General features: G+C 35.8%; 1 protein-coding gene across 1 annotated transcript in view; it reads right to left on the bottom strand.

Annotated features, from left to right (window-relative positions):
• The window catches only part of IL23R (interleukin 23 receptor), a 50,364-nt gene that overhangs the window by 23,763 nt on the left and 9,844 nt on the right, over positions 1-16,757 (bottom strand). Inside the window, exons 4-6 of the mRNA XM_037024392.2 lie at positions 16,063-16,186; positions 6,232-6,392; positions 878-1,026 (exon numbers count right to left, since the gene is read on the bottom strand). Of these exons, the coding sequence (XP_036880287.1) occupies positions 878-1,026; positions 6,232-6,392; positions 16,063-16,186 (434 nt within the window). The remainder of the gene's footprint in view (positions 1-877; positions 1,027-6,231; positions 6,393-16,062; positions 16,187-16,757) is intronic.

Here is a 16,757-nt window from a genome sequence, read left to right as displayed (position 1 = left end):
CATGTAAGTGGACTCATGCAGTTCAAACCCCGTTTGCTCAAGGGTCAAACTGTACATAGTATTTTAGTAAGTCCCTGAAAACTGATAAATTAATTCAGGTATATAACTCCTAATTAAGCAAAGCCAGACACTCTATTCCTTTATTATTTTGACTAAGTGGCAGTTTATTGTACTTGAAAATAATGAAATGGCATTTCTCTTCAAATACACCAAAATTGGAACTTTTTCCTTAGTTAGATCAGTGTTTATTTGTATTTCAAATTACTGAGTTTCTATGATAAAGTTCACAGGTGCTGTCATGTAATGTGATTATAATAAATGAGCCTCATACCTGTGCCTCTCCTAAGTCACTGGGTAACTTACCATTGGCATGTAAGGATGATTATTTACCTAGACATTCACTTTTTACCTTATGCTCATATAAAACTGGGGTCAATGCTAGTAACAAATCTTACATTTTAAATTACACATTTTTCATTTAAAAAAATATACCCATAAATTTTAAGTTCTTTTTAAACAGATTTGATTCCCCTAGATGCCTGTTGAGTTTCAGCATAGAATCCTTAAATTTTATGTCCATAATCACTGATGTAAATTTCACCGTAGGAGATACTAAATTATAAAAAGCTAAATAGATAGATCCCTTTAGTTGGACATTTGTTTATTTAGCAACTTATAAAAGGCAAGACCTATACAGGAAACATCTCCCTGTTTGGAAGCATATGGTAATCATTATTAAAACTAGAGTGGTTTGAATATCACACAAACAATCCGATAAAAACATGTAAAACCAATCTTTGCAAGTCCACTGTGGTCACTGTTGGTTGGCTTTTCTTTAATTCATTTAGATGCTAAGACATAGTGAAAGTTAGCTTACATTCCAAGAAGTTTGATTTGTTGTAGCCTTGTATCTCATTTCACAGGAAACCTTTTCAATTGTTGTTTGACTGTTCCAGTGAATTATGGTCTTGGGCACTGTAGTATTTATATCCTCAGCCCTGGAAATGATGGATGCAGAAGGTATCACTAGAAAACACAAATACCCATCAGTTTAAAACTTACCCAGTAGGAAATAAATAAATTTGTATCAATACATAGACATGTGAAAACTCAAAGCACTAAAAAGAATGTTATGATCTAATTAATACTTAATGAATTTTTCATTCTTTTCCAATCTAGTATGTAGGAGAAAACTGCTGTAGTTAAGTAAAATTCTACTCAGCCCCTTCTCCATTTCTTTTAATGGAACTCTAATTGTCCTATCTTTCCCCCATCTACAGCACCTTTATAATCCTAAATAATGAAATTCCAAAGTCTAGCCTTATTTACAAAAGAGTATAAAGAAGAGAAAAGTCAATATCTCTTTTTCCCTACCTCTGTTTAGGGAGAAATTATGTTTTGCATCCTAATTTAGTTCAGAGAATCTGAATTGATAAAATGTTAAATTGAGATCTTTCACAATAATATTTTTATTCTCTTATGTCATTGGGAACATGAATATTTAAATCTATTCCTAATTTGTTTTGCTAATTATTAAAATAAATCCATGCTTGAAAGTATGATTTTAACAAAGCAAGTCTCAAAATTTCTAAGACTTTATAAATTATTGCCATGTTCTGTAATAACTTTCAAAAGGGAACTGAAATTATTAATGATTATCTTACTAGTTTTTTTGTTTTATTAGAAGTAATGGTATAACTGGAATCTCTTTATTTTGAAACTGTATATATTCTTATAAGTTTTTTCTGTCCAAAAAAAAATAAAACCACCAGCACTTCCCATTTCTCCTGTAGGCATAATATATCAATGAAAATTTATTACTTTGTTAGATGTATTATTTAACAAAGAATTTGAGCCTGTATGTGTTTTTAGGGACCATTATTAAAGTTTAATATCTGTATGAATTAGTTTTCTTTTCATTTATTCTAAGTTTATAAAGAAAAATTATTATTTCTTAGGGGGTGAAATTGTTTATTATCAATTTGTCATTATTATTTATTTATTGCTTATTTTCAAAACTATTATTGCCTAAAATTGTGCACACAGCTATATGATTTATAGACAAATATACAATTTTTAAAAATAAACAAGTAAAATTACATCAAACTAAAAAAGTCTGCACAGCAAAGGGAACCATCAACAAAATGAAAAGATGACCTACTGAATGGGAGAAGATATTTGAAACCCAATAAGGGGTGAATATCCAAGATATGTCTCATACAACTCAACACCAAAAAAACAAACGATCTGCTTAAAAAATTGAGATGATCTGAATAGACATTCTTTCAAAGAAGGCATAGATGGCCAACGGACACATGAAAAGATGCTCATCATCATTAATCATCATGGAAATACAAATCAAAACCATGATATATCACCTCACACCAGTCAGAATGGTTAATACCAAAAAAACAAGAAATAACAAGTATTGGCAAGGATGCGGAGCAAAGGGAACCCTTGTACACTGCTGGTGGGATTGCAAATTGGTGCAGCCACTATGTAAAGCAGTATGGAGATTTCCCAAAAAACTAAAAATGGAAATACCATATGACCCAGTAATTCCACTTCCAGAACTTACCTGAAGAAACAAAATTGCTAATATACATCCCATGTTTATCACAGCATTATTTGTAATAGTCAAGATTTGGAAGCAACCAAAGTGGCCATCAAAAGATGAATGTGGTACATATACACAATGGAATATTACTTAGCCATAAAAAAGAATGCAACTGTGCCATTTGCAACAATATGAATGGACCTAGACAGGCTAAGTGAAATAAATCAGAGAAATAAAATACCATGATTTCACTTACATGTTGGATCCAAAAAAATAAAGCAAACTACAGAAATAGACTCATAAACACAGAAAACAGACTGGTGGTTGCCATAGGAGAAGGGAATGGGGGGATGGGTGAAATAGTTGAAAGGGCTAAGAGGTACAAACTTCTGATTGTGAAATAAATTAATCACAGGGAGGAAAGTACCAGCACAGGGGATTAGTCGATAATGTTGTAATAACTTTGTGCAGTGAGAGATGGTAGCTGCATTTATCATGTTGAGCATTTCATAATGTATACAATGATCAAATCAGTATGTTGTATACCTGAAACCAATATAATATTGTTTATCAACTATACTTCAATTTAAGAAAGTAAAAAAATAAATATACGAAATAAAAATTAAAGATTTGTTCTCTAGTAGCACAGTCCTATAATTAAATTATTGGGCTAAACCTAACAGGATAGAAGTGATAGTAGCAGAATTAGTCTAATGAAAGTACTTACTCTACTGAACTTTTATCATCTGAATTCCTTTTGCTAGTGTAAGCTTCTTGTACTAAGAATCAGTATTCAGGGATGTCTAGAATCAGGGAAGTAAATCTGCAGGATCTGAGACCACTTAGGACCAGTTAAGCATCCTTAATGCTATATATACCCACCCTTCCTCTCTCTCATCTTTGAGTTTGGTCTGCCACTGGTTTAGCAGCACAAGCATTGTGAGACTCCTTTGCAGAAATAAATATTGTACAGAGGAAGCAAAAGTCTGTTTAGTCCTGTGAGAAATGCAGATAGAACAGTAAATCATGTTTAGGAAAAAAGTCTTAGCACAGAGCAGGTCAATGCATTACAGATCTAAACCTTTAGGTTTGAATGACCTCATACTTTTTCAAATAAATAAATATTATATAATATGTACTTGAATCTGTAGGTTGTTACATGATTCAGATGTTGAATTTTTCTTGTTGCTTAAGTTTCAACATTCCCATTGTATCCTACAATTTAAAAAAACTCAAATCCATCATCAATGCCATTTTTTTAGTTTCCATTTGTATTGAAATAACCAGATTATAGTTGTTTGGTATCTTTCCAACGGCATATATTTACCTATAATTATTCAATGAGAAGAATTAATGTTCAAAATGGCAGCCAGGTGGCACTGCACGTTCTGTATTGAATTTTTTATCTACAAAAGAAGTTTAAGCATTCCTCTCACATGTCGTGTTGGCACAGTGTTACCCGTTATTAACGCCACTCTGCCTTTCAGCCCAGCCTCTCTAACTTAATCAAAGCCCAATCTGGTAGTTGTTATGTGGAAATTGCCCCCAAGAGAGTCCTCTATCCTCCATTTCATTGAACAGTTCATTCATCTAACTTGAAATGTCTCATTCTTAAACTGCCACAAATGAATATAACTGATCCATTAATAATCTGGTGATTTTGTTGGGTGGGACCTCCTATAGGTCAATCTGAATTTCTAAGAATCCATTTTGGGCTAATAAAAAAGGAAGAGAAGTTGGAGGAGGAAGAGGAGAAGGAAGAGACAGAGGCATAACTCCAAACAAGTGGCTCCCTGGTTCACAGTGTGAGAAGTCAGATTTGGAGGTGGCAGCCAGATGAGATTTTCCCTTTAGGACAAGTGCAACAGTGGTTAACAACAGCAAGTCAGCAAATTTGTGCTGAAATATGTCTTTCCTCCTTATAAGCTGTGTGACCTTGAAAAATTTATCTCTTTCTTCACCTGTAAAATGGGCACAGTAAATCATTTATGACTGTTTCTAGAATTAAATGTGATTTGCATGTTGATTGTCTAGAATACAGTAGGTGTTCAATAAATGGCTGTGATGATGTTAATTAAGATCATAAGATCACAATGATAATAATAACAGTAATACTATGGATTTCATTTCTAAAATGATACTGCCAAGATGGTACTAGACATGATAGCCTGTAAATATCATTAATCCATTGAGGGACTCTTGTTTTAAGAAAAGGGCATATGATAGGATCCTACCTCAAACTGTAAATTTACAAAAATGTATAAGTAATAGTCAAGAGAAGTAAAAGTCCAATAAGATACAATACAATAGAATTGTTGTTCATCACCATAGTCAGCAGTATTCATTTTCAAATCTAATATTTCGAGCCTAAAGCCAGATTTTGAGACAAATCCCATTAGTTGAGATTAGTTGAGAAAGAAGTTAAGAAGTTGAGATATTAGTTCCAATAGAAGACCCCAGTGGTCCTCAAAGGATACCCGTGTTGTACACCAAGAGGTGTCATATCCCTGAGGTTATTAACCAGCAGGAAAGTTGTCAGACACAGTGCAATGTGCTTTTGAATAAAGAGGGAGGATAGGAGTTGAGGATATTGTAACTGGAATCTCCCTAGCTCTGCTATGGCAAATTTCTTAATGCCACCTAGCATTTGTTCCCTCAGGTATAAATTATAATCTCTTCTACAAAATAGGGTTGTTGTGTAAATAAAATAATGTATGTAAAATCAGTTAGCAATGAAGAAAGTGTTATATAAAATGTTAGCTTACTGATATCACCCTTAGTAATAAAAACAGGAATAATTGGCACTAGGATCTCCAAATAGAGGGTGATTCACACTTAGTGCTCTTGGACTGACCTCTGCCTTTAGCACTGGGATGTAGTTGTATAAGTCACAAGGGCAATTACTTTTTAGAATTATCTTAAGGAAATACCAACTACAATGCAAAAATTTAGCTGAAAGGCTGTTCATGGCAGTACAGTTTATAATGATAAAAATTTGAAAACAGCCGAAATCTCCAACAATAAGGGTCTAATTAAAGACATTCATTAAAAAATAGTATTGTAGATTAAACTAATAAAATATTTATTTTATACTGTAAGTTTAAATAGGCAAAGTCTAAAATATCTGAAGCAAAAGTGCTAACATTTGTTAAATCTGGCTGGTGAACATAGAGATGTCTACATAATTCTCCACAATTTTCTGTTTTTTGTAAAAGTTTTCAAAATGAAAACAAACAACAACGTAACTTCCAAAACAGTGTATACAATAGAATTCCTTACTGTGTTATACTTCTCACAACACAAAACTCATCACACATTATTATAATCCTTGTTTCTGTCTATTTTCCTAGTAATTTGCATGCAAAATATATTTAGGGCAGCAGGTCCTTATCTTATTCTCTCTAGCCCTTAGAACAATGCTTGAATATAAAAAGTTCTCACTAAATATTTATACATATCTCCATGTAGAAAAAAGACTGGAAGGATATACAACAAAATGGTAGCAGTACTTATGTTTGGTTTGTTTCGGGCAGATTATGGTTAATTCTTGTTTTCTTTGTCATGATCTGCAGGAACTTCAGGGGAACTCGTTTCAGATCTGGATGTCATTTGACTAGGTTGGCCCAAATTATTGGTTTATTTATAAAGATATTATATAATTTCTTATTCCTTACCTATATCATCCAAGTGAATTTGCAGTTGTTTTGACTTCTCCATGCCTAGTACGTTTGCAGCTTGGACCCAAACCAAATATTTCTTGCCACCTTGCAATGAATCAGTGGAGATGTTAGCATAACTTGAAGTGAGATATTGTTGCTCTTCTTCTGTCTCTAAACTTAAAAAAAAAGAACGATTATGATCACCTGTTATGTTTGGTTTGAATTTATTATTCCTCAATTTTTTTGATGCTACCTTTCTAGCCTGCTTTCAGAATGCAACCTTTTACTTAAAAATGAATCAAAATTTGTTTCATTTTGAAAAATTTTAAGAAGATATTCAAATATCCAGGGCCACTGTATGACTTTTATGGGCCCTAAGCATTTTTGCCATCATAGACCCCTTCTTCCATTAAGGAAATATATATGGATAGATAGATAGATAGATAGATAGATAGATAGATAGATAGATAGATAGATAGATAGATAGATAGATAGATAGTGTTTATGTTTATATACACACATCTGTTCATATAGATTATGTTTCCAACTGATTATATAAAAGAAAATATATTAATATTAGAGCATTTTCTCTCATCTAACAGTTCATTTTTCTTCAGATTTTAAATGAAATGCATTTTCGTGGACTCCTAAAAGTATCACAGGCCCTGAGTGTTATGCTGACTGTGCCTGTTGGATAAGTCGGCTCTGGACACAATTTGAAACAAATAAGCACCCTCTGGGAAGAAAGCATTATATAGGGGTTCAGTGCAAGTGCTTTGAGTCAGACATTTCTACTGATGTAAGGTGAGGGGTAAGAATGGAATGAGGGTCATGATGGAGTGAGAGATCTGGATGAGGTAGAGGAAAAGAAACGTTCCAGGCAGAAAAAACCAGCATGTTCTAAAACAAGTGAAAGGGCATGCCACCTTTGTGAAAGTTCAAGTTTGATACCCTGCAGCATGAAAGTGCAAAAAGTAATTGAGGTAGAGCAGACCAGGACAAAAAGACCTTCTGTGTATTTGAAAGTAAAACTGACTGTACCTAGTGGCTAATTAGATGAAGGGAAAGGAATTCATTTCCTGTGGAAGAGAATGGAGAAGATAGAGGGGACAGACCGGTTTAGAATGAGAGATAGAGAGGGCTATAGATATTAAATTATCCCTTAAAACTATGTTTATCTAAGGTTTAATAATTGAATGACAGAGGATCTTGAGAGGATCTCTAACCAGCCAGTTAAACATGGTAACATTTCAGATGTTATTTGTTAAGGCTAAAATTTTAAATTGTATTCATCAATGTTGGCTTAGGACAGAACATCTGAGACTCTCTTTGAAATATTTTAAGAATTTCTACTCCACAATATTTTTAGGTGGTAGGGGTTAGGGGTAGTGGTGAGTACTGGGGAATATGCCTTCCCACCTTTTCTTGTTTCCATGAGAGAATGTCCTTAAACCTCCCCACCCCTCTCTGGTCCCTTGCTCACTCTTCCCTCTTGAATTCTATTTCCCTCTTGATTCTTATGAAGAACTTGGCATGTATACCTCATTCACTTCTTTCTCCCTTCTTCCCTTGGGAGTCAGAAGACCACAGAGGCAACCTGTTCTGGTCTGTTCCTCCAAAATGCTGTATAATTAAGGGGAGTGAGTCCCCCATATGGAACCTGCTGCTGCCCAATGCTGGCTGTAATTGGGGATGAGGACAGTAAATCTGTTTATGCTGGGAGGCTCAATATGAGGAAATTTAGTGTTGTCATATACCAAAGCCACACCCTCCATTAGCAAGCTTCATCAGTAATAAATATTATAAAAAATTTAAGTATTTAAATTGTTTAAATATTTAGATTAATTAAAATATAAATATTTTTATATTTTTATTCTTTACCAGCTAACTCTGGTTTCTCTCACTTGGTTTCAAATTCATGAGGGAAATTTGCACAGATGAATAAATATTGGGTGCCCTCAGACTCTTAAACACCATTATCATAATCAGATCCATTCATAATATAAAAGCGTTTTCATTAAACTTCCCAAAGTTTGTATTTCATGATCTACCAATTCCTATTTCCTCTTCTTAAGCTTCTCAGTCAGATTTTCTATATTCTTGGTAACTACATCCAAGTTATCAATTTTACTTGTTCTTTAAGTCTTCTGCTGTGATTTCTGCCTCCACTTTTCCCATGAAGCAACTCTTTTAAATGGCATCTTTTCCAAGGGAAGTCCTCTGAATCCTCATTTTAGCCTCTTTAATTCCTTTTAAGTTACTTAAAGTTCTTACCTCCCTGGCTACCCAGAATCTGTCTTCCGGGTGAGAGCTCATCTCTTTTTCACCCCCGTTTAGTGACATCCTCTGACCCTCCACCTGGTTCTTCTCCTGATTCTTCTTACCCCATTACGTTGAGGTCAACCCTTGGTGGTACTTGTCTTTTTCCTCAGCTATTTCTCTCAGCTCTCTCACCTTCCTGGCTTCAGTCACTATTCCACAAGTACAGCTCCCACATATCTGCACTCCCTGGGAGCTGCATCTAAATATCCTCCTGACAATGGAATCATAGCATATTTATAAGTAAACTACCCTTCCACGCAGTTCAGCACTTCTTGCCAGTTTCCCATTATTGTCAACAGCATGCTGCCTTTTTGGTATCCTCAGTTTGACATTTTTAACAATTTTCTATCACCCTTAAGCGCCAGTCAAAGTAGGTGAAGTATTTGAAAACTAGTATGTTCTTATTTTATCTTTCCCCCTTGTTTTGATAGCTGGGGACATAGTCTAGGCTCTATTTCTATATTATCTGTTTGGTATGTGACTTGTAGGTTCTTCAGTTAATTGTATTAAATTATAAAACCTAACTTGGGATAGATATATCAATTTAGAAGGGAAATAACCTTGTAATTTGAACAATGGTTAAAAGACAAGTACTCTACATTCTTACATTTAACTAATGGAAATGCTCCACAAACTTGCATAACATCCTCAATCAGGGGTCATGTCCACCTTCTCTGCACCATGCCAGCTGTAGTATTTGTGCTGTTGAGGCAAGCAACAGCCTGATTTCTTTATCTAATACCATCTAATATTTAATTTCTGCTCTCTGTCCCATGGGGCTGACTCCATAGGATATGTGGGTAAGAAAGAGTTTAAAAATCACTAACATTTCATCCCTAGAGCGCTACTTTACTGTGTGTCTAATAAGCAACTCCTGAATTTCTCCAGCCCTACAGTATTCCAGCCAGGATTGTAACTTGCCAGCCACTTAGATCTGTTGGAGTCCAGAGTGACATTCTTGCTAGAACACTAAATTCCAGGGAGAAAAAGAGGTACCATCCAGTCTTACACAACTAAGCAATAAATGCATTTATGAATCAAAATACTACAGAAATTATTTATATTTTAAACATATTGCCACTACCAGAGCAGGATAACCTCAGCAGGCAATCGAGGAATCTCTCTAAGGCTAGGAGGTGTGTGTGTGTTTGGGGAGTTGGGGCTGGGGGGCATGAGGTGATACACAGCATGAAGGCAGCTGTAGCTACTCTAGCACAGCTCAGGTTTTTGACTCTCAGCATGGAGATCAGTATGAACACCATGAGAGGACAAGGAGGACCTATCATGGTGACCAAAAGCACAGCACTAGGGTTTTAGAGGCAGACCTAGGTTCAAATCCCAGCTTTGCCCCTTGACAAATTGTAGGACTTGGAGCCAGTTACTTAACTTCTATGTATTTCAGTTTACTCATCTGTAAAACAGAAATAACATGTTATCAGGAGTAAATGAAAAATGAGTAAATGAGATAAGAAAGCATAGAACAGGTGGCTTCACACATAATAAAGGGCTCATTAAACAAATTATTATTATTATGAATTAAAAGATATTTATAACATGTGAGTTTTACAGTCTAAAGAATACAAATGAAGCTTTTAAAAGTGTTCTATTTCAACATGGGAAATTTCTTTTATATTGCTTGTATCTGAAGTCAAATCATGTCATTCAATTCAGTTGCTTACATAGTTGTCTTATATTTTTTCTGAAATAAGGTGGATCATAAATCAATTAACAGATAATTTGTTTTAAGATATCCTAAATTCATACTAAGTAAGAATTCAAATGTGAAAATAAGAAAATGGCAAGTATGTATAAGTAGTAAGTAGGACATCTTTGAATATTTTCCAGTTAGAGAAAACCACATGCATGTTCTTAATCGGTTTGTGGCTAATTCCTTTCCCACACATATTGAGACCACAGTCAAAATGGAAATGTATTCTCAAACTGACTTTAATCATAGTAAGTAGGTAATGTTATTTTGCTTTTAAAGTCCATCCTCATATTAGTACCTACACCAAAAAGCACTATTTTAGATGAAGTCAGTAATAATGACTGACTCTACTTTGGGACTATTTTTAAATAAAACTATATTACAAAGTTTTAAAATTTATTTCTATTTATTTTTTTGATGTGCTAATTAATACACAACAGGTTATTTGTTGAAAGGAGTCAGCATGATTCATATTTCACTGAAGTTTCCTGTGCACCCGGCCCTAGTTGTAGTCAATAGATTTTCAACAAACACTGCCACTGTATGGTGATAATGGTGAATAATGTCTTCCATTTATTTCATTATTCATTCAACAAATATTTCTTCAATCCCCATTATGCTCCAAACACTACTTTGGATGCTGGGGCTATAACAATGAACAAAACAGATAAAGTCCCAACCTTCATGGAGCACTCATTTTGGTGGAAACAAATAAATATATATGTCTAGATAAATGTTTAGAAGAAAATTAAAGCAAAAAATGGGTTACAAAGTCCTAGAACTAGGGATGAGGGGGCTTTTCTTAGGAAGATAAGGAGAATCTTATCTGAGCAGGTAACATTAGAGCAGTAAAGGATCAAGTCTTGTGGCTCTCTGGAGGAAAAGCCCTGAGGCAGAACATTGCTTGTCCCATTGAAAGAACAGCACGAAGGTGAATGTGGCTTTTAGTGTGGAAGGATGAGAAGAAATCAGAGAGTCTGGAGGAAGGAGAGATTTAGAAGGCTTCATAAGGTCACATCAGGCCATCGAACAACTCTGGCTTTGATTTCTGAGTGAAATGGGAGGTTCTGAGCAGAAGAGTGACATAATCTGAGGTATATGTGAAAAAGACTACCCTGGGTGTGTGGTTAATGGATTGTAGGAGGGCAAAGGTGGAGGCCAGGGCACCAGTGAGGTAGTTCCTGTCCTAACCCAGGTAAGAGATGATGAGGCTTGGACCAGGATTGCTATGTAGGTAGTGAGAAGAGGTCAGACTTTTAAAGATGGATCCAATAGGTTTTGCCGACTGATTGTGTGAGGGGCATGACAGAGAGGAATCCAGGAGGACTCCAGTGATTTTAATCTGAATAATGTGAAAGATGGAGTTGCCGTTAACTGAGAAAGGGAATACAAATCTGGAGAGAGGAAACTGGGTGTTAGCTTTGAGGTATCTTTTGGATGTCTAAAAGGAAGTGTTGGATAAGATGTTAGATATATGGTAGCTGCTTTAGGGGACATGTCTGGACTGGAGATAAAAAAAATTAGGGAGTTTTATATTGATTTGGATGAGATTTTGTAGGTAAGGAGTGTAGATGAAAATAATGAGAGATCCTAGGACAGAACTCTTCCTAATACAGAAACATAAGGACTGAGAATAATCAGTAGGATTTGGCAATGAGGAAGTTGTTAGTGACATTGATAAGATCTGTTTCAGTGGGGGCAAAAATTTGACTGAACTAGTTTAAAGAGGATGTGAAGAAAGGAAGTAGAGAGAAAGTACAGACAACTTTTTTGAGGAGTTTTGCTAGTTGAAATGTTGAAAACATTTCCTAGTAAAATAGCTGGAAAACTAGTCTTATTACAGCACTTTAACTTCTCTTTCTAGATAGTCATCTATCCAAAATATTGTTACTTGAAAATAATGTAAATAAAACTATTGTTTATAATATCCTGTAAATGGTCATTTTTTATGACTTTACATTAATCTTCTCCTTTCCCAAATTAGTCAGGTTTATGATGTAAAAACAAATCAAGCAAACCTAGGGAGTCAACTTTGAGTGTCACATACTACTCTGACAACCGATTTGTCATTGTTTCCACGTATTTCCTATTTGCAAGCCATTTCCGATAATTTTCTTTCTTATAAGTTTTGTAACATCCAGTATGGTATTGCTTATCCTCCTTTCACAAGAGGCTAAGGCTAAGCAAACCTAAATAACTTTTCCAGGCTCACAAAACTAGCAACTGTGCAGCTACTGTGTTAGATGATAGACCTCAACTGCATTACAACACCCTTCTCCCAAGCTTACATCCAGGTAGAGTAGACACGTAACTCAGTGCTGGCCAGTGAGATGCAAGTGGAAGTCTATGGGGAATGTCCTTTTCCCTTCAACACCTTTCCTGCCTAGAACTTGGATGTGAAGCCAGGAGGTGCAGCTTTTGAGGATTAAGGTCAACACACTGAATATTGCAAAGGATAAAGGTGGAAAGAGCCTGGGTCTTTGGGGTATCACCGAAATTATCATGCCTCTGTACTACCTACCATGACGGCCTAATGTAAGTAAAGCTCCATCTGTTTAAGTCACTGCAACTTGGGTTTTCTGATGTTTGCATCATAACTGATATGTCTCAGAACTAGAAATCAAGCATAAACCTTTAAAGCCACTGCTCTTTTTGATGGATATCTCTGAAAGCATACCTCAAAAACCATGTGTAAATAATTTAAGCATATATATTTTGAAGCATTAATGGAATTCAAAAGAAATCTATAATAAATAATCTTATAATTGGAGACTATTTTTATCAGACTAAATAGGAAATTAGGTAGTGGTTGGTAAGTTTTTATCTAACAAATACATCTTCTCAAATTGTGATGTATCTGTTCCAGATATACAACACAATTTTATTGTCAGGAACCTGAGAGGGCAGGTTAGTGGGATTTGAAAGAACTAACCTACATCCACTAGGTTGTTGATAACCAAAAAAATAATAGTAAGTGTTGGCAAGAATGTAGACAAATTGAAACCCTACACACTCCTGGTAGGAATGGAAAATGGTGCAGCTGCTTTTGGAAAACAATGTGGCAGCTCCCCCAAAAGTTAAATAGAGTTACCATGTGATCCAGCAATTCTATTCATAAGTATATGCCTGAAAGAAATGAGAACATGTCTAAACAAAGTCTTGTACATGAATGTTAATAGAAGTATTATTCATAATAGTCAAAAAGTAGAAACAACTCAAATGTTTATCAACTAATGAATGGATAAATTAAATGTGATATAACCACATATTGAGACATTATTCAGTCATAGAAAGGAATGAAGTCTTGATTTATGAAAGAATTTGAAAATGTTACGCTAGGTAAAAAAAAGCCAGTCACAAAAGACCACACATTGTATGATGCCTTTTATATGAAGTATCCAGAGTAGTAAAATCCACAAAGGATGCTGGGAGAGTTGAGAGGAAATGCAGAGTGACTGCTAGTGGATATGGAGTTCTTTTCCATGAAATATTGAAAAGTTGCAGAAAATAGCAAAAACCATCAAGGCACTAAACTTTCTCTGTCAATTTGGCACAATCTAGCTTCTCTGTGAACTTGAACTGTGGGGTTTGCTCCCTTACTGCCCGTATTTTCACATTCTTAAAGTTGACTTTGCAATGCAATTCTAGTTTTCTTGTCCTCATGACCTCTTTTCATTTCAAGGGGACTACTTGACCCCAGAGGCAAGGGGCAGAGATTAAGTCTCAAGTCTATGTTAGAATCCTGCTTCCTTCATTAAGTCTTAGCCAAGTGAATTTGGAGAGATAATATAAGCTCTGTAAAATGGGGGCAGTAATAACAGTTAATCTCACAGGGTGAGCCAAGGATTGAAGATGTAATATTTGAGCACAGTGCTTAGCTTCGTGTGTTCTCTGACAACACAACCTACCCCTGATCTCAGTATTTCCATCATCTTTCTGGTACCTCATTGCATCTCTGTTCAACTGCTGCTTAGAATGAAAGTGTGAGCTTCCTGCTCATGCCATGTAGCTGGTAACTTCAGGCTTAGAAATGTATTCATAAAATCTGTCTAGTTTTTACCCAGAGTTTCTTGAATGAAAAGGTGTTACTTTTTGTTTCACTTAATGAAAATCATTCTGAGTATCTCACAGGTGGACAGAGAGAGAAAGATGGAAGGTAATTCTCTTTCATATTGATGAGACCTTGATAGTATCTCTCAAATATGCCTTGTGATCTGGTTGCTCACACCACTTTAGCAGAAAAGAAGACAGGCAGGCCAGCCCCTGATCAAAGCCCATCTCTCCTTCCCTGTAGCTGCACAGTGTTGGGAGATGCATTACCTAACCTCACCAAGCCTCGGTCACCTTGTCTACAAAAATCAGAAGAACAACCATAGGTACTGCACAAGGCTGCATAGGAGATTAAATGAGGTGGCACATAATAAAGCTTTGGGCCCAGTGCTTGGCAAACAGTAAGGGTCCAATAAATGCTTTTTAAAAAATAAGTAGGTTGTGAAATTTTTTAGAATTATTAACAGAAAAAAAGTACACTTCAAATATACTACTGAAGGCATTCTTTTAAAAAAAAAAGTTAACAAAAAAAGATACATGGATAGAATGACCAACTTAGCCCAGTTTGCCCATTCTTTTTTTTTCAAATTAAATGGTTTTATTTCCATCTTTAACACTAGCAGAGGAGTCCAAAGCTAATGGACATACATGGATATAGTTTAAATGTAACAAAGAGAGATTTGAACTCCTTACGTCGAGGGAGGGAAAGGGATTTTTCTCATATCAACCTTTTTCTATTTTGCAGTTTCTAAATAATAGAAACTAAACATACATTTCCCCCAATTTAGTTTAGTAAGAAAAACTACAACTTTATGATCAACAATTTGTGTTTAAGCATAAAACTCAAGAGATTTTGGCCCCATGGTTTCCTTGGCTCCTGAAGTTCTGGTTATTGTTAGAATATAACAAAGAAGTGTTTCCTTAACTCCAAATAGAAAATTATTACTTTAACTCAATTATTACTTTCAGTTTTAAAACTGAAAGTCCTGTGTTCCAGGAACTCCCTTAGTTTCAGGCAAGCCAGGAAAGATGGTCAGCCTACATAGAAATCAAATTTGACATTTGGGGGCCATTATTAATAATGAATGGAGGCGCTCCTCTCTCTGAGGTTGCCCGCACTTTCTAAGTGTGTAAACACTTAATCTTAAAATTTCTCTGTCCAAACTTCCAAGGCACCTGTCCTTGCTGAGGTTGCCTGCTGCACTTCTTCTCTCTTTAAGTAACTTTTAATAAAACTTTTACTCTGCTTCAAAAAAAAAAAACAATGAATGGCTTCCATGAATTTATTGCTAACTCTGGACCTGACACTGTGATAAACACTTTAAAGCCAAATTCCACTTAAATAGTTAGAATAAACTTGTTCATTACATTTTATTTTTAGACCCACTGTAAAAGATAAAAAGAAATAGCAATTTGGAGAGACACAGTAAGTTGCTTAAACCCTAGAAGGTGGATAGAGCTGGGACTTAGGCAAAGGTCCTTTTAAACCTGGACCATTCTGTATCACTGTTAGGTGCTTGTCCCCCATTAACTACCAATGAATAAAAAGGGAAGAAAGATTATAAAACACATTGCCCCATAAAGTGAAAATACTAATGGGCCAAAAAGGATTCTGGTGATCTGGCTTCACTGATCATAATTAGGGAGTTGGGGATAACCAGGATACATTTAATGTTTGAGATGAATTGCTTAGATCCTTGGTGGGGCAGAGCACTGGCCACGCTGTAGTGGAATTCTCGTGTTAAACTGTTGCGGAAGGAACCTACCTCTTCACATGCACCACATACTTTGTGTCTATGTAGGTGGTCTTCCCTGTATTCCAGGTACAAGTCATGGTGTCTGAATATTCATGAATGACACAGGTGACCTTGTCAGGGACATCTGGTGGATCTGCAACAAAATGTACCGCTTAGGAGCCACCATAGAAACATAAAGGTCTTTATCAAGTAGTTGATAAACTTTCCATCTTATCTGGGAAACCAGGCCAATCAGCACTCATCACCTCCCTCATCCCATCCCTACCATCTCACCTCCCTCATCCCATCCCTACCATCTCTCCTTGCAACCCACTTTGGTGTCAGACATTGCTAGTTTCCTCAGTATACTTTACTATAGTCTCCATTCCTGTGCAGCTGCTAACACAATCACATTACTTCCATCAAAAAATACCCAAAAGTCCCTCCCCAAGTTTTCTCCCATCAGCTACTACTGTATATTTCTCCTTTTCTTAACAGCTAAACTTTTTTAAAAGAGTCCGTTTTACTGGGCGTTCTCCTCAGCTCCCATTTGTTCTTGAACCCCAAGCAGTCAAGGTTCAGGCCCACAATTTTACCAAGATCACTGCTGCTAAAGTCATTAATGACTTTCTGATCAACAGATCCCATGACCTCACTGCGACCCTCCCTGAGCCTGCGCTCCGCAGCATCGCGCTTCTGCTTGACCCCTCGAAGTCTCTATGCCT

Source organism: Manis javanica, chromosome 4 (assembly GCF_040802235.1).
Source record: "Manis javanica isolate MJ-LG chromosome 4, MJ_LKY, whole genome shotgun sequence".
Lineage (NCBI taxonomy): Eukaryota > Metazoa > Chordata > Mammalia > Pholidota > Manidae > Manis > Manis javanica.
This window is presented reverse-complemented; position numbering and strand designations above follow the sequence as displayed.